The sequence below is a fragment of the Plecotus auritus genome (assembly GCF_963455305.1).
Source record: "Plecotus auritus genome assembly, chromosome: 1".
NCBI classification, from domain to species: domain Eukaryota; kingdom Metazoa; phylum Chordata; class Mammalia; order Chiroptera; family Vespertilionidae; genus Plecotus; species Plecotus auritus.
The window spans coordinates 71,948,987-71,970,766 of NC_137770.1; the positions used below are offsets into that span (position 1 = coordinate 71,948,987).

Below are 21,780 nucleotides of genomic sequence, written 5' to 3' on the forward strand. Positions count from 1 at the left end.
CACCTGCAAGAAAGTGATAAATGGCCCTAGCCAGTTTGGTTCAATGGATAGAGCGCCGGCCTGTGGACTAAAGGGTCCCAGGTTCCATTCCGGTCAAGGGCACATACCTGTGTTGTGGGCTCGAGCCCCCATAAGGGGTGTGCAGAAGGCAGCCGATCAATGATTCTTTCTCATCATTGATGTTTCTATCTCTTTCTCCTTCTCCTTTCCTCTCTGAAATCAATAAAAAAAAAATATTTTAAAAAAAGAGATAAATACACTCAGGACAAAGGACCCAGTGCATGCTCTCCCTCTAAGGATCATACCTGTATATTCCCTTCCCCCTCTCCTTTCTCCAGGCACATATCCCCTAACCTCTAAGGGACTGAGCTGCCTCAGTCCCACAATCAAGGTACATGCCCTTGCAACCAGGGGAGCAATGGGCAGAGGCAGCTCATCCCGGACTAACCCCCTGAATCTATCTCCAAGGCCTCCTTTCCTCTGACTTCCTAGTGAGCCAAAGCAACCCAGTCTAGGCTCTCCTGTTGCTTCTTCTACGCCCTTCCTTGTTTTACTGTCCTAAGTGTATTTTTGCTGCCATCATGGGCCCAATACCCTTTGGCTCAGTGCTGTGTAGCCCTTCCCTTTGGGTATCTCTATTCCCCAATCCCTTTTCCTTAAATAAATTCAGTTTTTCTTTATTCACCCTCTGAGATGGCTATTTTTTAAAAAATATATTTTTATTGATTTTTTACAGAGAGGAAGGGAGAGGGATAGAGAATTAGAAACATGATCAGCTGCCTCCTGCACACTCCCCACTGGGTATGTGCCAAGGTACATGCCCCTTGTTGGGAATCGAACCTGGGACCCTTGAGTCTGCAGGCCGACGCTCTATCCACTGAGCCAAACCAGTCAGGGCCTGAGATGGCTATTTACCCTTCCCATGCACCGCTGACTTTAATCTTTCAGTTAGATGATTCTGGAACACAAATTACTGAGTAAAAGAAGGCAAGCAAAATAATACAACCTGTACGACTCCATTTATATAATCTTCCAAAAGAGCTACACTAATCATGGGTCCAGATAGAAGTTATCTTTGGGGAAGAGGGAGGAGATAGACATTGCAGCAGGGTCCAAGGGTTGCTTTTGGAGGGCTAGTAATGTTATTGGTTATTTATGTTTATAATATTCTTAAGGACCATACACCTCTGATTGGTGTGCTTTTTGTATCTTATCCTATCTAATAAAGAAGGAATATTCTAATTGACCATCACACCCTCACAAAGATGGCACCCACAGCCAATAAGGAGAGAATATGCTAATTGACTGTCACACCCTCAAAGATGGTGGTGCCCACAGCCATAAGATGGCGGTGCCCAGTCCTCTCAGCCCCACCATGGCAGCAGGCATGTGGCATGGCTGGGCCCGCCCCCAGGCGGGTCTGGCCACTCTGCGTGCCTGCCTCTGGAGTCCCCCAGTCCCCACAGCCTCCCAGGGCCGCCCGAGAGTCAGGTAACCAGGGCTGGCCGAGGCTTACACTGCCAGCAGTGGCAGCAGCAGAGGTGTGATGGGAGCATCGCCTTCTCCTGATCGCCAGGTTGCCTCCCACCCCTGAGGGCTCCCGGACTGTGAGAGGGGGCAGGCCATGCTGAGGGACCCCCCTCCAGTGCATGAATTTTCATGCACCGGGCCTCTAGTATTTCAATAAAAAGGTTTTCTTTTTTAATTCCACTATTATCACCTACCTCAAAACCCTTGACCATACCTGGTTTGGGGATGGGGGGTGGGGTCAGGGACAAGGTGCTTGATGAAAAGATACTAAGTTGATAAAATTATCTGCACTGATTTAATTACTGATAGATAACTCCCACACACTCATTTCAGAACTCCTGTACATTTTAAAAGGTGCCTACTACTGACTGCTTTCACCCAAAAGATGACATGAGTACAATAGAGCTTCAGGTACTCTCTGGAGCAGTGGGAGGAAAGCACAGGCTCTGCTCTCTGACTTAGTGGGTTTGGAGCCTGGATCTACCACTCATTAGCTATACAGGGGTGGGCAAAAGTAGGTTTACAGTTTTGAGTACACAAAAGTTTATTCGTGTATTATTTTTATTGTATTACAACTGTAATCCTACTTTCACCAGCTCCTATATAAACTTAGGCAAGTTACTTGGCATTTCTGTCCTATGGGAGGGTGACAATTATAGTCTCACTTTATAGGAATGCTCTATGTATTAAATGGGGTAATATATATGAAATGCTAGGTACAGTGCCTGGCATGTAATAGAGTCTATTAAATAGACCATTAGTGGACAATTATTTGAGTGCAGGTCTTCTCAATCAATAACTCCCAAACACTACTTCACAGATAATCATTACTTGCAGTTCAGAAAAATCACAGAAAACATTCCGAAAGCCACTTTCCTGAACTCAATTCAGGTGTCATGATCGAGGTGAGAACCAGAATCTGGAGTATCAGCAACAGGTTTTTCATGATATTTGCTTTCAGAAGCAGCTGTCTCATTCCATTACCTTTAGCCAGCAGTAATGCCTGTGTCCGCCCACTTTCCCCACAGCTCAGTACAGGGCTGGGCCTGTTTCTCACGCCTCCTGCTGCACTTTCCCAGGAGCTGGCTCTAAAAGCTTCTAAACTAAACATTTCAGGTGGAAATACTTGCAAGCAAACTCCATTTTCTTATTTCTAATCCTCAAGAGGCTCAATATTCTCTTTGCCCACTTCTTCCCAGATTCCCTTGGCTCTAGGCAACAGAATAAAGGTGAGAACAAAGTCTCCACCCCAAGGATAGAAGGCAAAGTCTGACAGAGGGGTAGGAGACAGCCAATGCAGTCTGTTTATCCTTGTTCCAAGGTGAAGAACTTTTTCAAAGCATTTGAGTTTTCTTTTTTCTAGGCCTGGCCCCAGGACCAGCAGCACTGTAACACTTTTTTTGAAAGAGAGAAACATTGATTTGTTGTTCCACTTATTTATGCCTACATTGGTTGATTCTTGTGTGTGCCCTGACCAGGGATCGAACCTCTAACCTTGGCGTAGCAGGATGACGCTCTAACCCACTGAGCTAACCAGCCAGGGCAAAACATTTGCATGTTCAAAAGGTGGTTATTTCCAGGTAGTAGGATATAGGTATTTAGCATTTTTTAAATGATTTTCTGCATTTTCCCAATTGTCTACAATGACTATTATCTTTCATATATGATTCTTTGGGGTCTTCTCTAATTTCAAAAGCAGTTTGTGCTCAATGCAAAAAACTTGGGAAGCCTCCTTAATCACATCATGTGAAGATAACAGCTGTTAACATTTTGGCATATGTCTTTCCAGACTTTTTCCTATGTAGCAATGCTTCATTTTTGTGATCTGGGGAAAAAGTAAACATTTAAGAGACAAAGCCTTGGGTCTTTAGTCTTCAACTTTATTTCTGTTTTTAAAGAGCATCTAACAGTGTGGAAATGTTCCTAACAGCAGGGGCCACCCATGCACTCCCCCAGCCAGGACTGGGGTCCAGGCTCCAGTAACTCCCCCTCACCCACATCAGCTATTAGGCGTTTTCTCTCCATCTCTGGAGACCTGGGACAGAAGAGGGTCTCCAATTAGAGGAAACATTGGGACTAAGGGATGCTGTGAGGATTGGGCTCAGACACAGCTGCCTTTGTTAGCCTTAGGATATTCGGGGATCTGGTAGCATGCTCAGACACACTATAAGAGGGCATGGAGAGGGGCTCCTGGTCTCCTCTCTGGCCTCATTCATTCCTGGGCAAGCCCTACAGCACCCCTTCTTGCTAGGCTCAGGGCACTGCCTGTAGAAATTGGGCAAACTGTAGCCTGTGGTTATCCAGTATGCCTTGCTGTAACCTGGTCAGCTGCACTTTACTTTTGGCCTAAGCAGAGTTGGTAAGCAGGAAGGTGACCTGAGAGTGTCTCACTGCCTCCTACCATAGGGCTTAGGTCCTGACTGTACCAACCCTGTACTCTCACCTAGAGGGGAACAATACAATGGTATCTCTTTGTGAGGAGGGGCAAACCTGGGCCTCCAGGCCAGAAACACCTCAATGCATGCACTTAAGCAGGAGGGGCAGCTCAGTCAGGAGAGTACTAGTAGGGGCCCACAGGGCGAGATATACTCTCTTCCAACTGCTTTCCACACCCATGGTAACCATGGAAACATAACCACCCCCTCCTGCCAGCTGCCGGGGTTTAGACAACCAGGCCTGGCCCACCTCCACCCAGCCAAGGCCTAAACTGAGGAGACCAGACTGGCCACAGAGTGGCTGCAGGAAGAACTGGGATTGGGTGATTTGGTCAGTCCAGACTTCCAGCACAGCTTGGGAAGACTACCACAGGAGCCTCCACCCTTTGCTGCCTGGGCTGGGGTCAGATGGGGCTAGGTTAGCCAGCAGAGCCAGCCGCATGGCCCCGGATGCCCTCTGCCTGGGGCTAACAGCTACTGTGGGGCAGTAGCCCTTGCTGCAGCAGCAGAAGCCTCTGGGACTCGTTGAGGGGGCTTTCTGGCTGCTGCTCCTCCTGCCTGGGCTGCTCAGCTAGCCCTCCAGGGCTGAGGATGTACCGATAGTCACTGGGGGTGCCCCCCACTGCCCCTATGCCACTGCCATTCTCAGCCCCGCTACTGGCCTGGTCCCCACCAGGAAACTCCAGGCTCCCTTCCTCAGCAGGCTCCTTGGCTCCCTCAAGGTTGATGTACAAGGGGTCCCGGCTGGTGGATAGCACAGACAGGTGGCCCAGAATGTTTTCCAGCTCCATTCGTAGGCAGGTGAAGCTTGGGCGCTGCTTGGGGTCGGCACTCCAGCACTGATACATGAGCTCATACCTGGGGCAGACAGAAGGGTGAGGGGAGGTGGTGAGGAGCCAGAAGAAAGGGAAACGGTGGACCTTCCCTCAAAAGCAGGATCTTAAAAAATTTTATTTAACATCTTCATATAGCCCTAGCTGGTTTGGCTCAGTCAATAGAGCATCGGCCTGCAGACTGAAGGGTCCAGGGTTCGATTCCGGTCAGGGGCATGTAACTTGGTTGCAGGCTCCTCCCCGACCCGGGCCCTGGTCGGGGCTCATGCAAGAGGCAACCAATCGATGTGTTTCTCTCACATTGATATTTCTCTCTGTCTTTCCCCCTCTCTCCCACTCCCACTAAAAATCAATGGAAAAATATCCTTGGGTGAGGATTAAAAACAAACAAATAAAAACACCTTCATGTATAGGGCTTACCATGTGTCAGGAACTCTTCTAAGTAGTTTATATTTATTATTTATCACAACAACCCTATGAAATAAGTGATCCTACTTTACCAATGTGGAAATTGGGGCACAGAGAGGTTAAGAACCTTGACTAAGGTCCCACAGGTAGAAAGTAATGAAGCTGCAACTGGAAGCCAGGTGGGTTGGCCCCAGAGTCCCTCCTATTCAGTCTTGGGAGGAAGTACTAGGAGTGTTTTTGTCTTGTAGAACACAGCCAGGAATGTAGATTGGGCAGCCACGTTTTGTCCTAAATCCTCACCCATTCAGGCAGTCTTAAATCTCTTTGTTCATGAATACCTTTGAGAATCTGAGAAAAGCTTCCAGCCCTCTTCCCCTGGCAGGAACACTTTTAACACACACAATTTCAGGAACCTTACAGATTCCCTGAGGTCTTACCCTGTTCCTAGGGCATGCCTCAGGCTGAGGAGAAAAAAACAAAAAAACTAATGGGAAGGGGCTGAGACCAGATTAGTCAGAGACAACAAATGCCTGACTCTCTGGCTGTTTCCACAATAAAAGTTCCAAACACTCCCCACACACCAGCCTTCCTGACAGGGCCCCCAATGATGGGGGGAATGATGCCAGACACCGAGTAGGCCGTGGGAATGGTCCAGGGCCATGGGTCCATGGCCAGGCTGGGACACACTGTCAGAGCTGTGCTAGGAGCCAACTGGCGCCTGTCCACCAGGCTGCTGGTGGGAGGCCAGCATCCGCCCACCCTCTATTGACAACAGGAGCTCCAGTCCCCACTGCCCAGCAGACTCTCTGCAGCTCCAGAGGCCTAGGCAGGCTGCAGCCAAAGCGCGACCCGACCTTCCTGCCCCAGCCATGCCCTGAGCTCTGCTGAATGAACAGGTTCATGACTCAGATTTCTCTCTTACACACAGTCCAGGCTCAGGGCACTTCGAACCCACTGCCCTAGAGAAAGAGGACCTCGCCATACAGGCTGAGTCTTCCTCTAGCTTTCCACATTCTTGGTCTGCTAGAGGTCCAATTCCACAGCAAGAAACAGAGGTAATCCTCCTCTACTCCTACGAGGAAAAGACTATTTTTAACCCCATTTTGTAGATGAGGGACTGGGGTTGAAGAGGTTAAGTAATATGATCAAAGTCACACAGCTATTAAGTGGATGAATTGAGGCTTGAACTTAGACCTCTGTCATTTTAGAATATGTGCTTCTTAAACATGACGCTATGACTTGTCTGCTCTAGTGTTATCCCCTCACCCCATGTAAGCCAGGGTCTTCCTGGGCCCCCAGAGGACCTTTCACTAGTACCAGTGGGAGGGAGTCCCTTCACTCCCTCAAGAGGCCAAGACAAGAAAGGAACCCAACCTTCCTCCTAGCAAGGAATGTGATAGACTAAGCAGTTTTTCCTTGCCCCTGTGCAGCCCTCTCTCGCGGAGGGAGGGCTCACTCAGCCAGGAGCTTTCCTGAGACTGGCTGGGGCTGCGCAGGAGGGGGTGGGGGAGAAAGCGACTGGGAAACCTGCACTGACTGCTGCTCAATCCTGTAACTTCCGCCTTCAGGGCTCCTGGTTCTTCCTGGAAACTGGAGAAAGCAGAGTAACAGAAAAAGGCTAGAGCAAGGAAGATGAGATGGGAAAGGAGAAAAGAAAGAAAACGGGGGGGGGGGGGGTGCTAGATAAAAAAGAAGTTTAGGGTAAAGGTCAGTCTTCCCTGAACAACAAGGACATTTAAAAAAAAAAAAAAAAAGAAAGGAAAGATCTAATTGAGGTTCTGAGCTGCCACTGGCCCAGCAGCTGTGATGGTAGCCATCAGCTGAAACCCCAAATTCCTGTTTCTTCCAGAATCCCCTTCCCCTTCCCGGGGCACTTACACATCCTCCATACAGTCCGGAGGCTGTTTCAGGCGGTTCCCGCCGATGAGGTAGTTGTAAATCTCAGCGTTCTCGATGCCAGCATATGGCGTCTGTCCACGAGTCATGATCTCCCACATGGTCACCCCAAAGGCCCACTGGGACAGAATGGGGATAGGAGGAGAGGTGTCACTAGGCTTCCTGAGCCAGGCAGAGCCCTGAGGCAAGCACTCCTTGGGGCTCGGGAGTCTCATAAAAGCCAACCAAGGCCCAGAGCGCTGACCTGGCTGGGCCCTTGAGGATCCGAAAGGTCCACCCACACACTAGTCCGTACCACTTGTGTTACCACCGCGCCTCACTGTGCCACCAGACCCACCACGTCACTGTGCACCGTATACAGGTTGTCGGCCAGGCTCTCCAGGGCCAGCCACTTGACAGGCAATTTGGAGGCACAGCCCTGACGATAATAATCCCCGCTATAGATCTTCCGAGAGAGTCCAAAGTCGGCCACACACACAGTCATGTCTTCTGCCAGCCTGCGAGGAGGATTGAAGGGTGGAATCATGCTGGCAGCCTTACCAAAGCCAGGGCATCTTTGTTCCCAAGCTGTCTCCTTGCATAGCAGTTACTGCCCCAGGCAAGAGCTGACCATTAGCCAGCACTAGCCACTCTCTCCCACCCCCGAGCCCTGGAATTCACATACATGCAATTCCGAGCAGCCAGGTCTCGGTGAATAAAGTTCCGGGAGCTCAGGTACTCCATGCCACAGGCAATGTCCACCATGAACCGAATCAGGGTCTGCAGGGGCAGGTTCTGGTGGGCAGACAGAGCAAGCTCAGGTTGGATCCGTCCAGCCAACCAGGGCAGGATAAATGGGGATCCGTGGCCAGAAAGCCTAGACTATCCTTGGAATCACTTAAAGGAAGGGAATAGAGGGGCTTCCCAAAGCTAGGAAGCTTTGGCAAACCTTCCAGAGTGCCCAGGAGTCAAGACTCCCCCGATCTGGGGCTTCACAGGTCTCTTCTCCTAGAAAAGTTCTTGCCCAGCCTAAAATTCCCAGCAAGCATAAAAAGAGTCAAACTCAAAAAAAGAAAAAAAAAAAGAAAAAAAGAGTCAAACTCAGAGCCCATCTTCTCTCAACCAGTTCAATTGGCCCTCCCCATCCAGGCAACCTCTTTCCCAGGGTCTTTGTCCCTTTCTAACTCCTGACCACTTCCACCCCAGGCACTCACAAAGGGGTTCTCCCCAATCCGGGAGGCAAGCAGGAAGGCGTGCAGGTCCCCGTGCTTCATGAAAGGCAGGATGACCATGGGGATGGGGAGACGGCCTTTGGCCCTGCTCCGGAGGCTGACCCCTGGGAAGAAGGGAGAGTCGGGAGCGGGGCACATAATCGTCAAAGGATGGCTCAGGTGTCTGCATGAGCCCTTACCTGCTGGGTCCTATCTCTAGCCCTGACTCTGCTACCTCTTTCCCCACAAGTTCCATACTGGCCTGGTGACCACCTAGGATGAACTGTGGCTGCCCCCAGATCTCTGGAGCATCTTCTTTGTCTTCCTCCTTCATGTGCAGACCTTTGGTGCAGGACCTGGAGTCTGATCAAATTTCAGCCAGGACCTCCTGGCTATTTTGCCATCTGCTCACTAACCAGGTGAGTCTGAACTTCTCTCCCACAGGCTGCCCTCCCGCCTAATTGTGTATCTGCCTCCCCTGAGAAGCTCACCAACAAGCTTGGCCACATGTGGGTGGTCAAACTCCTTCATGCAAGCAGCTTCCCTGAGGAACTCTTCAATGTCGCTCGAGGCAATGATGTCAGCTGGGAGAAAAGGATGGGAGGGAGGGATTGAGGAAGATATGCCCCCAGTTCTGACCCAAGGCTCCTAGGCCTTGTCCTTCAGATGTCCTGGGCTTCCCAGGGGCCTATGAAACAGTCTGGCCACGAGCAGGAGAAGCCCTGCTACAGGAGTGGTGCTACCTAAGTTTCTCCACTTGCTAATGCCTTTCATTGGACAGCCCAGCAGCTCAATCAACCACAGCTTTCATCACTCTGAGTGAGCCCAGAGTACAGTCACTGCTGACAGCAGAGAGCAAAGGCTGAGGCATGAATGTGTGTGGGTTCATGCCTGTGAATTATTCATGCGGCATCCCAGTTAGTGCTAACTCCTCTTGGAAAGTCTAAGGGCCCAGTAGAGCCTGCTTCAGGATCAGCCACCCCTTTCCCCCTCCCACATGATGCCTTCACTCCCCATGCACTATTCTCCACTCACCTTTCAGCATCTTTACAGCCACTTTCACAAAGGAGCCATCCTCCTGCTTCAACTGGGCCTCCCGCACTGAACCAAACTCCCCTACAAACCAATCCAAATTATGGTGAGTCCCCTCACCCTCCTGTCCTCCACCCCCATCCCTCCCAGGTGACCCTAGGGATACAAACTCGTTAGACTCTGGGGCCATTGGCAGAGGCTCCCTCCTCCACAGCCAAAGCAAAGTGTGCTCGGAGTGACTCCTCATCAGCACTCCTTGTCCCCAGCTACCATTCCCTCAAGAATCCCACACTCAGGTGTTTATAAGCATATCCTGTTTATAGGAGCCAACCCAAATCCACACCCTCAAAGTGATGGGAGCAACCAAGCACACCCAGACATGGTAACCTCCACTCACGCCAGCCCCTGCCCAGCCCAATACCTTTGCCCAACATGCGGCCCAGGGTGAACTGCTGCTCCGGGATGAGCACATCCTCCAGTTTGTCCTTCAGTTCATCACTGATGCCCAAGCTGTCCACTGTTGGGGAGGGGATGGTGAGAAAGGAGAGGGACCTCTCTGGTTCCTGATCCCAAACCCAGCGTGCCTCCTACACCCGACTCCACCCACAGAGCAGACATGAGCTCTCCCACAGCTAGAATGACAGTCTCCACAAGGGTAAGGTCCGCATGTCTTTTCCATACTGTGTCCTTGGCTTTCACCAAGGTTCACACATATAGGTCAAATTAATGAATTAGTAAAAGGAATACAGATAGGGGCACACGATAGCCCATTCTTCCCTTGAATGATTCCCACCACTCACATGTGGCCTCAATGCGTTCAGGCCTTTCCCGATTGAAGGACCGGGCTGCCCGGAAGTGAACAGCTGGCTCCCCTCCGGCCATGACACTGTCAAAGGCTTGCCTAAAGGGAAACCCAGGACTTGGGGTCAGCTCCAAGGTCCGCAGTCATCACCTTCCTCTCCCTGTGTCCCTACCTCTTACCCAAAACGTGTCTCCTTCCGCCTCTTTCGAAGCAGGATGAGAGCCAGGGCAGCAGCCGTCACCAGGGCTGTCAGCACACCCAGGACCACAGGCACCCAGGATGTACGGCTATGCGGAGGGCCTTGCTGGCCTGTGGGAGACAGAGGCATGTGGTAGGCTGACACCAAGGAGTCCCTTTAAAACTTTCTGATGATGGCCATCTGGCCTGGTCAAGAGATTCCCTTAAGTCAATTAAGGACCTGCGTAGAAAAAGGCTCCAAAGGAAGACCTGAGAGTTCCTACCCTGTGAGTGACAGGTCCTCGCTATTGGGACCTACGTCACAACCAGAGAATGAGAGCTAGTTTAAATGTCAACCCTAGCCTCAACTGCTTGACTCTGAGTCTTTGGGGCTATTGGGAGGTAAGGTGCTGCCAGCCTCCTAGGGTGCCCTTGAAAGCCCTCATCCTGTCCCCTCTCTCTATAGGCCTCACCTGCATGGTCATGAGAAGAGACCACCAGTGGCTGACTCCAGGGCCCACAGCCAATTGCATTGGAGACGCATACACGCACAATCAGGTCCTTCTGAGGATCCCAGACTGTCAAGTTGGCCCAGGTCCCTTCCACTATCAGTTCACCCTGCAGCCAAGAAAAGCCCCCATCCCACACTGAGTCAGAGAAACAGGCCTCCAGCTGGGGCCGGAGGGCAGAAAAAGGTCTCGCTAGGGACATGGGAGCCTAGGGCCACTGCTGGGCATTATCACATTCCTGCTCCAGGCTGCAGAGGCCTCTCCTGAACACAAACAAGGCTCAGTCCCTGGAATGCAGAGGTGGGGGATGGGAGGGAACTGGGCTGCGGATAAAAAGGCCTTATCTGTGCCCTCCCCCCAGTTTGTGAAGAAATGTGCTTCCTGCTTTACATACAAAGTAGCCAATGGATGCAACCCTAACAGGAAACATAATCCAATAAGAAGTGCAGCCTGTAGGGGAAGATGGGAGGAGCAGGTTTCCTGGGGTGGGGGGAGGCCCTGCCCACTACTCCCAGGCCTACCAAGGGCAGCCATTCTGAAGCCAAAGGCCTCAGAGCCCTCGGGGGGCGACTCTGTGCACCTAGAGAGTGGAGGCTTCGGTCTTCTTCCCTTACCTGGGTTCCGTTGTCTTGAACCCAGGACAGTTTATAGGGTCCCAGAGGGCTTTCGAAAGGGCCCTCAGGGATCACTTCTTCCCACTCCAGGATGAGACCTGAGTCTGTGCGGATGGCATGGAGGTTCTGGGGAGCGCTGGCTGGGGCTGTACCCAAAAAGAGAAGGTTGCTAAGAGCCCTGCCCTTCCCACCATCACTATCCCATGCAGGCGGATGGAGCCAGCTCCCACAAACTAAACAGTTAAGAGACCAACAGGTGGGGGAAGAGCTTGTCTCCCAGTTCTGACTGCTACACCCATGTCCTGGGGAGGAGGGTTTAGCAAGGGCAGCACCCCTGCTAGGCAGAGTGTTCCTCTTAACTGCCTTGGTGAAGGCCTCAGCCAGATCCTTCACTACTCCCCTGTCACAGTCCAGCCAGCCTCCTTGCATTGCTAAAGAGCTCCAAACAAGTTCCCGCCATGGGGTCTTTGCCCTCACTGTGCCCTCTTCCTGCAGTGATATTTCCCCCAGCATGGCTCCTTCCTTATCAATTCCTAAACCACCCTGGGCACTCTCTTTATCTGATCTTACCTACTTTGCTCATCTGTTCCACTCACTAGAACTAGAGCTGCACTGGATGGGGGTAAGATTTATCTAGTTCATAAGTTTGCTGCTGGCACTCAGTGTTTGCCAACTGATGCATAAAGCTCGCTCTCAGGTAGCTCCTCTCCCAGGCAACTCCATCCAGAACTGGAGCTGACAAGGTCCTTCCCCCACTCCAGCCCTGACCAGCCACTCTGCTCCGGAAGTCCCTTACCTAGACCCTTTGTCCGAAAGGGCACCCAGTCAGCATATGGAGAAGGCCCCAAGGCATTGGCACAGCGCACCCTGAGGCTGTAGTTGGTAGCAGGTGCCAGGTCACGGAGAAGGCAGGTAAAAGGTGGCACAGGGACCACGACAGCCAGGACCTCCCAGCCTCCTGGGGCCTGTGTCACCTATAGAGAAGCAGAAAACTAATAATGTAGAGGGAGACAAAAGATGGGATAGGTATGCATATGTGGTGGGGAGACTTGAGCTAATGCCTCCTCTAAGTCTGTCAGCAAACACTTGTAACCCACCCCTTCCCACCAGCCCCCCTCTAATAACACACCAGGTTCCACACCACCGCCATGCCTTTGCAAATGCTGTTCCCTTTGTTTAGAATGACCTGCTCTTCCTAGCAAAGTCCAACTCATCCTTTAAGACAACTCAGATACCACTTTTTCTGTGAAAGCCTTTCCCAACTACTCCAGAAAATGCACACCCCTTTGTTTTCGGTGCATAACTTGGTTAGAGTAGTTATCACTTATTGGTATGCCAGCCAGCTCACAATCTCAGAGCTTCTCAAGGGCAGAGTAGCTGGGAGCCTAGGGACATCGTGAAACAGGCCTTCACCTCCCATTTTGGGAGCCCATGGCAACAGTACAAATGGAGATCCATATGGCTAAATATTTAAATGTTATAAATCAGCCCTGACTGGTTTGGCTCAGTGGATAGAGCGTCGGCCTTCGGACTGAGGGGTCCCACGTTCGATTCCGGTCAAGGGCATGTACCTTGGTTGCGGGCACATCCCCAGTGGGGGTTGTGCAGGAGGCAGCTGATGGATGTTTCTCTCTCATCGATGTTTCTAGCTCTCTATCCCTCTTCCTTCCTCTCTGTGAAAAATCAATAAAATATATTTTTTTAAAAATAAATGTTATAAATCAGCTAACAAATTATTAAATAAAATATTTCTTAATATATTGACAAACAAAGCTTCAAATCAACCCTAGAAGGTTTGCATTTATAACCCTCCAAACCCTTGGACTCCCAAGCCAGAATGTAGTGGCACAAGATCTGTACCGTGAGGGGTGTCATGTGCATGGGTGTGGAAATACTGCCTGCATACCCATCCCCCCATAAATGACTGCCCTTTGGACATGGAGGTGCACATACCATACCCTCCCAAGGATGCAGCAAGGAAGAAGCCCACACAGGTCCGGGAGCAGACTTGCCATAAGACAAGAAATCCTGAGTGTCTACATATGGGGAGAGGAGGAGGAGTTGTCCTCATGATCTGGATAGGCATGTCCCACTTGCCCAGGAGGAAGGGGTGAAGGGGTGCAGCTAAAGGAGGGCCAGAATGGGGTCCTCTAAATGGTGGAGCCCAGAGCAAGGGTCTTTCCTGGGGGAACTGCCTAAAACAGTTTCAAAGGTGCTCATTACCTTTAAAAAATAATAATAATTTTATTTATTTACTTATTTTGTTAATCCTCACCCAAGGATGTTTTTCCATTGATTTTTAGGGAGAGTAGGAGAGAGAAAGGCAGAGAGAAGCATGGATGTGAGAGAAACACATTGATTGGTTGCCTCCTGCAAGAGCCCCGACCAGAACCTGGGCCGGGGAGGAGCACCACAATCGAACCCGGGACCCTTTGGTCAGAGGCTCTATCCACTGAACCAAACTGGCTAGGGCTCATTACCTTTTGCGTAAACATCTGAAAATAAAGCTGCATCACCTCTTGTTTTCAGTATCACCTTACCCAGGTTTTTCACTCTCTGGGGCTTAGGATCCCCCCTAGACCCATTGTTCTCTTTGGCATGATTTAGGGGGTGAGGCATGCGAGTGCAGTTATCAGATAAATCAAAGGTTTGGGTTTTCGTCAACATAAGAAAAACCCTTCCAGACACCCCAAATCTACTCTAGTGATTTGCTTTCCAGCCTGAAGAATGCATGAATTTCAGCCAACCTGCAGAGTCACCTGGTTGCCAGAGCACCCTATGATAACAGGTAAGGGAACAACGCTTGACTAGAGCTGGAGGCCAAGTCCCATGAGCAAGTCTAGTGTATCTAATGTGATACCACTGTCCACAAAGTGCCACCAAGGCAGCCAGAATGAACTCGGCATGGCCAGGAGAGCCTGTCCCACCCTCTCAGTTTACCTGGACTGTACAGGATTGAAGCACAGCTCTGCCATCAGCACCTGGCGTCCAGGCCACACTAGCATTGCTGCTGGAGAGCTTTGTCACGGTGATGTTGAAGGGGGCTGCAGGCAGTGCTGTGGATGGGAACTCAGAGTCAGTGCCCTGGAGTTCGGTGCCCAGGAAGGATATGAGAGAAGAGGACAAAAGGTATGGGAGTCAAGCCTTGAGTCCCTCCCTAGGGTCTGCCCCTCTTAAACTCAGCACTCCCAGGACCACAGTAATATACAAGCCAAGCAACCAGTAGAAGACAGATGCTCATACCCAGGAGAGTACATAGGTTGTGGAGAGAGACTACCTTTCCCTGAATTAGGGGCTGTCTGATCAAGGAAAAGGATAAGATAGTGGAAGTGGGGGGTGGGGTTGGGGGAGGGAGGCCTTGGGATAGCAAGTCACTGCAGCCACAGCCCATTCCCTCCCTCTGTGCAAACCAGCCCTTTGGGTCTCCTCTATCATCCTGCCAGGCTGTTTTCCCCTCCCCCACTCCCGCCACATGGGGCTGGCAGAAACAAGGTTGGGCATGAGCCTTGACCATCTCCTGCTGGCTTCCTCTCTCCCTCCTCCCAAGCGCTCTGCTTCAAGATGGGAAATCTGCTATGACGTCAGGTTTCTATTCTCATTTCAGCCTCAGCAGGGTCTCAGGTGCTCCCACAAGGAATGGAGCTATGCCAATTAACCCCTCATCCTCAGATCCCAGCAGGAATGAGAAGAGCTGGAACACCAAATGATTCTGCCTTCCCCCACGGCTTGCAGAAAATGCCCCTGCCTCACCTACCCCTCTCCCACCAGTCCTCCTACCTTGAAGACGAACCGTGGCTGGGCGGGAAGAGGCCAGGCCTTTCCGGTTGTGAGCTTCACAGGAGAACACAGTGCTCTGGGTCACCCCTGGGGCCAGAAAACCTCAGTCAGCTCCCTCCCACCTGCCAAGCAGCAACTCCCATTCAGTCTGGGATTTGGGAAGGTGGGTACTTAGGCTCCGGATCTTAATATACTAGAAGTCCCTCCAGCTAAAGGAAGGGGCTAGATAGTGGGGTACGGCAGAAGGAACAGGGACTTTGGAGTTTTATGAGCCTGGGTATAAATCCAAAGGCTGGGCTCTGTCTTCTCATCTCCCTAATGGGAGAACTGTGAGAACCAAACGACGTAAAGTGCATAGCACACAGTAAGCACTTGAGAAATGCTATACCATCCCTCCCACCTCCAGCCCAGCTCCGAAGACAGCACAAAACTGCCTCCCTTTTCTGGTCACTCCTTTATTGCACATTCCAGAGCCCCTCTCTGTTTGCTCTGCCTGTCACCGCTGTATTTGCAGATGCTTTGCCTTGAAATAGTTCTCAGCTCCTTATGCAGGTGTCTTGTCTCTAATTCCTTGGGGGCTGGACAGATGGTTTCTATTTCTCTTGTTTTCCCTCCATCCCCTGTGGTGCCTAGCAGTGTGGCATGTGGAGTAGGAGTTCAGGGAGTGCTTATTATCAGGCTGGCTGCCTGAGGGTCCCAACCACCCACATCTAGAGAGAACTGAAACCCAACCTCCCTTCTAATCTGCTCCAACCCAGTATCTCCTAAACAAGACCTGCCCTTGTTTCCAACAGGTCCTGCAGTCCACCTTGTCTCAAGATTCATATTGCTAAGGGACTTAGCAGATCAGAGCCTGCCCCAGCAGAGGAGAGAGGGTAGGTGAGGCAGGGGCATTTCCTGCCAGTACATGACACCAAGCTCAGACAACAATCTCTTTTGGCCAGTTCAAGCCTCTACCAGAAACATTTTCACAGATAAGTGAGCCTCACAAGCATGTGAGGTATGTGCCCAAGGATCTTGGGGTCCCGGTGGATGTGCAGGTGTTGTTGCCATAGGTTAACTGTGTGAAGGTATGCACAGATACAGTTGTTTAGGAACACAACTCGAGGGCCATTAGGAGAGGAGGCCCTGTATTTTTGTGCTGGCCTCCCCTCCCCATTTTCCTTCTCCCTGCCATTCCCTACTTTGCAGCCTGAGACTAGTCTTCTAGGCACGTCTGCCAGACACTCCTCCTAGCTCTGCGTGGGCTAGTTCCTGGCTCCATTTCTTGGGAGGAGTGAGGGGTGGAGGAAGAATGGGTGCCCCTGTTCCCTCCCAATTCATCTCCCAGGGCCAGCTGTACACAGCCTGCATGATGGTGAGCCAGGGAAAGATGCTCCAGCATCCTCCTTAAGCACACACAGCAGGATCACCACTAATCTGCCCACCCAGCTGGCCGAGCACACCTGATTAATGAGCTTAGCAATGGTGCAGCTCACATACCCAGGCACCAGGGTTTGCTCTGGACACTCACAATAGCAAACAGTGATTGAAGCAGATTGGAACTCTGCCAGCCCCAACACCCCCACTCAGAAGTCCTCCTGAGGCTGCTCACCTGTTACGTTTAGAACAGAAGGAGAAGGAAAAGGTCCCCCAACCTTTGTGCCTCCTCTCCACCAGATAATGGTAACAGGTTCAGGGGGACCCACAGCCTCACAAGACAGTTGGAAAGAGGCATTGGGTGGTACTGCCAGATCTTTCGGCTCCACGGTGAAAAATGGCACACCTAGGGAGAAAAGGAGCATGGGAGTGAGCCTTGCCACCTCTCAGCTTCCAACTGCCCAAACCACAAGTTTGCTTTTTTTTTTTTTTAATATCTCCATCAGTACTTTATTTATTTATTTATTTTTTGCTCTTTGAAGCCCTCGCTGCATAAGGTCCCACAGGCCCTTATGGTTGGGTCTACTGTACAACAGGAACCTAGCTTGATAGGAGAGCTCTTCTTTGACCCCCCTTAGGAGTATTGTTTATGCTGTCCCTTTGGGCACGGCAGATTCTCCCTTCCCAGACCTTCTCTGACAGTCTCTCTCTGAGCAAGAAAGGGGGCAGAGGGTGGGGAGCTGGGAGAAGGGCAAAAAGGGAGAAGTGGGCGGGAGCTTGAGCTGAGTTCTGCTGGCAGGACCCAGATCCAGTTCAGAGCCCTTTGTTACTTTCTTAGTCACTTTGTTTTCCTGGGCTGAAAAGCTCTGAGCTCCCACAGCTGCGGATCCTTCCTCCCCTCCCCCTTCTGCCCTGGCCACTTGGCAAAACAGGGTCCAGCCCCAGATGGGTGCTTGAGGCTGTTGTTCAGGCAATTAAAACTGACTTGCATCCCATAAGTGGTGAGTCCTAGTTGCCCCTTTGGTTCTCAAATACCCAGATTCCAGTGGGTATGATCTTGTAATGTATGTAGGGGGTGGGCCTGGAGCCTGGTACAATCAGGCAGCTTTCTTCTCCAGAGTTGTGGTCCACCAGCAGACAGCCACGTGCCCCCTCACCTTCTACCGTGAGCCACACGGGTGGGGAGATCTCGGTTTTGCCCCCATCTTCCACCTCGCACCAGTACCGGCCTGCATCAGAACGCTCCACTGACTTCAGGCTGTGGAAACAGGACACCAGGCTCACCTCCCAAGGTCAAGGGGGGCAGCTCTGCTGGGCAGACTCAATGGGCTCAGCCTGCCCTTACTTCTGGATGTTTCCACAGGTGGCCAAATAAAGAAACCACAGACCTCTGGGCATCAGCATTGCCCCCAGCTCCCAGTGTCCCCAGGCTGGTATCCCACACCTTCCCCCACAGTCCTGCACCTGAGGAAGCCGATCCAGTGCTGCTCGCTGACTGAGACGTACATCTGATTCAAGCCCTGGACCATAGCCCCGTCCTTCATCCACAGTATGTCAGGATCCTCCATCCCCTCCACACTGCAGTTGAGACTCACCGGCTGCCCCTGAGACACTGTCAGCTTCACCGGGGCTCCCATGAGCTTCAGGCCTGAGAGGTGGGAAGGAGAATGTTCAGCCCACTCGAGAGGTCCCCTGTCTCTGGACATATCTCCATCCTCTTCTAGAACCTAGCTTGTGTCAGGGGGCTCATTCTCAGCCAATGGCTAAGGCAGCAGAGGCAGGACAGTGTAGAAGGGACTTAGACCTGGGCTGTGGGAAGGGGCATGACAGACTCTCCATTTCTGCCACTGCCAAGTTCCCCCCGTCGCTAAGGAAGTGATCTCTTCCCCTCCAAGTGATACCTCCCCAAACCAAAAAGAAGTCAAGCCAGGCTGAAACAGTGGGGCGTTCCCACATACCTGGGGCAGGTACTGCCTTGTGACGGACTGCTGTACCCAGCCAGTATAACAGGCAACCAGTTCTCCACCCAAGATGTCAGCCCAGACCTGCACTGCAGCTGGCACCCCCCTCCCCGTACCCCACCCAGGCAAATGAAAGGAGGCTGAAGAAGGGAAGGAGGGAAGGAGGGGGTGCTCCCTGAAGTGGAGAACATATGGCTGCAAAACCACGTCAGATCAAACACATGGCAGCCTTCCTGGCAGCCGCCTGCTCTATTAATACCTGAATGTGTGCAGGGGCGAGTGCTAGGAAGGTAGGAGGTAGAAGGGGCGGGGGGGGGGGGCCTGAATGGGAGCCCAAGACCCCCGAACTACTGTCAAACCAACAGAAGCCACCCTCTGAACACTACCCTGTGTGCGTGCACGTGCACTCGCACCTCCTGGTGTTTTTAAGCAGAGAAAGGCAGGTGAACTATCTACATATCTGAAATCCAATCCTGCCTCTTCCTGCCCTTTGCTGTGTGACTCTAGACCAGTGGTCGGCAAACTGCGGCTCGCGAGCCACATGCGGCTCTTTGGCCCCTTGAGTGTGGCTCTTCCACCAAATACCACGTGCGAGCGCGCAGGTACAGTGCGATTGAAACTTTGTGGCCCATGCACAGAAGTTGGTTTTCGGCTCTCAAAAGAAATTTCAATCGTTGTACTGTTGATATTTGGCTCTGTTGACTAATGAGTTTGCCGACCACTGCTCTAGACAAATCCTAAACTCTCTGAGACACACACCTTTCAAATACTTGTCACTCTTTCACTTCCCTTCCCTCAGAGGCTGAGTGCGTTCTCAAGACCAGGTGCCAGCTGGGTGCCTGCTGCTCTGGCCTGTGTTTCTTCCTTAACCCTTAATCTGTCAGGATCAGTCACAGGACAGGAAGGGCCAGCCTCATACACCCACACACGCGCAGCAGTCCCAGGGGCGTGTAGTGTAAACTTGGGGATCCAGAGTGCTGCAAGGAACACTCCAGTGACTGTCAAATGCCTCCGTGGCTATTTGGGAACACAAAGCTAACCCAAAAAGACTAGCAACCTTGTCCCAGCCATCACCTCCAACATTCCAGGCTTCGGGAAGCTCAGTGGGCACAGGAACTAGAGTACGCCCTGACATTTTCTGCGACCCGGCACCCTCACAGCCACTGAACATTAGTGGTACCTCTTGGGTGCTCAGCCCCCGCCCCTGTAGTTTCAGAGAGAGACCTTGGTGTGTGGGATGGGCAGGATGGGGTCCCCAGAACTGGGAGGGGAGAGCAAACAACTGGGAACATGGAGGTGGGAAAACCCGGTTGCAAACGGCCCCGCTAACCACACAGCCCCACTCCTCTCCTTTCCACCCCACCAGAGGAGCCTCGGACGAGAGAAAGTTGGGGGTGAGAGCCCCGAGATCCAACAGCGAACACACCGCTCCGCCCCACCCCCAGCCCCCCAGCCTAGGCCTTCCAACTGGGTCCCCCCACCCAAATCTCTGGCCCGCCCAGGCCCGGGCTCCGACCCTGGCCGCGCCCCCCGCAGCCCCTGCTCCCCCGCCGCCTCCCGGGCCAGCCCCTACCTTCGGCCACGGGCTCGGGGAGCAGCAGAGCGGCCAGACCCGCCAGCAGCGGCAGCGGCGGGAGCCCCGACCGCCCCATGCTCCGCCTCAGCGCCATCGGCGGCGACGCCGCACCATGCCGGGCCGGGCCCGCGAGCGGCCAGGGAGGGGGGAGGAGGGAAGAGGAGGAGGAATGGGAGAGGAGGGTCCCGGGGGCGGGGGCCGGCCGGAGAGGCGGGGCTGGAGCCCGAGGCTCCGAGACCCGGGCCCGGGAAGAGTCGCGGCGGCCTCCGTCAGCAGCGCGGGGTCGCCGGGGCTGCTCCTGGGCCACCGCGCTCCTTCCACGGCCGTCGCCGCCGTCGCCGCCACCGCTGATTCATGTTCTCGGAGCCGCCGCCTCCTCCCCAGTCCTCCCGCCCGCAGCCGGAGCTGGTACCGCCCCCCCGCGGGGCCCCGGGCGGCTTGCTTGCAGCGCCAACCTGGCGGTTGCCATCCCGATCTCCGGGCGATCCTCACCCACCCATCTCCCCAGCCCTGGCCAGCACCCCCTGCCCCAGCTACCCCAGTGCCGAACCCGAGGATCTGATGGGTCGCCTGGATGGGCACCCCAGCCACGCCCCTCCTTTCCCAAAATACACTCCAGAATCTTTTCAAACCCAAAACTCCAGATCCTTCCCCTTTAAACCTTGCTAGAAGCCTCTACCACATCTCAACTTTTGTCCAGACTCTGATTTCGAAACCCAGCTCCTGCCTCTCAGGATATAAAGCATCTCAATGCCCTAGGCCTAGCGCTTCCAACCACCAGCCCTCTCCCCGCCACACTGTCGTGACTCAGGTGACTCAGAGCTCCCACCGCAGGGTCTACTAGAACCCCTTCGTGCTGCTTTCAGGAGCCTTTCACCCAAATTCCCCAAATTCATGCTCCACTTCCCACCGCTTTATCTCCTTGGAGTTTTCCAAAGCTCTTCTTGGTAATCCTCGGGTTTTATCTGCTATGCCAAAGCCCAGTAGCCCACCTCTTGTCATTCTTCCTAGTTGCTTCCTCAGCTTCTAGCTACCCCCCACCCCCAGGGCATGTTATGAAAGTTGGCTGTATTATTACAATATCCAATAAAGCATTCGTTATTAATAGAACACCTTGCACACAGTAGGCACTCTGTAAATAAATAGGCAGATGCCTGTTAAATAATTTCCTCAGAGCTTGGCCTGTCCCACAACCAGTAATCACTGGGGTGGCTGTGCCCACGGTCATCCTGTCGGGCAGATGCAGAGCTGGTTCCAAATCCAGGCTACTGAGTGTTCCCCTCCCCTTGCCCTTGCCTCCACTCGGGCCCTGGAGCTTACTCCAGAGGGCCCTTCCCAGAACTCTGGGATGGGTAGGAGGGACAAGCCACTTAGTCCCCTGTTTTTCGCAGCCTCATTGGATCTTTCCAGGGACTCTCCTTCTGAGCAGCCGGAGCCTGCCTCTTCCTCACTTGGCCCCATTAGTGCTTGTTTATTAATTACTGTGATAACAACAGTAGTGCTGGAGGCAGCCTCAGACCCAGTTGGGGGCGCCCCCACGCGGCAGCAAAGGGAGAGACTCCGGAAGCGCTGTCTGTTGGATTGCAGGGGCCGAGTCTTCCGTTTAGCTGAGCACTCTACCAATTTTCCTGGACACTGTGGGTTGGCTCCAGGACCCTTTCTTAAAGAAAAAAAAAATTTG

At 52.6% G+C, this 21,780-nt stretch overlaps 1 protein-coding gene across 1 annotated transcript; it reads right to left on the reverse strand.

Moving 5' to 3' along the window:
- Nucleotides 1-3,391: 3,391 nt before the first annotated feature.
- TYRO3 (TYRO3 protein tyrosine kinase) lies at nt 3,392-20,475 on the reverse strand. Its single transcript, XM_080642431.1, has 19 exons — nt 20,097-20,475; nt 18,027-18,210; nt 17,720-17,820; nt 16,798-16,968; nt 15,204-15,290; nt 14,367-14,482; nt 12,223-12,400; nt 11,427-11,572; nt 10,777-10,921; nt 10,306-10,435; nt 10,125-10,225; nt 9,746-9,841; nt 9,328-9,408; nt 8,784-8,876; nt 8,296-8,417; nt 7,767-7,876; nt 7,440-7,599; nt 7,085-7,221; nt 3,392-4,823 (listed from the first exon to the last, which is right to left on the reverse strand). Exons 1-19 carry the CDS (start codon nt 20,191-20,193, stop codon nt 4,433-4,435), a joined length of 2,646 nt encoding a protein of 881 aa, XP_080498557.1. The 5' UTR covers nt 20,194-20,475; the 3' UTR covers nt 3,392-4,432.
- Between the last annotated feature and the right edge of the window lie 1,305 nt (nt 20,476-21,780).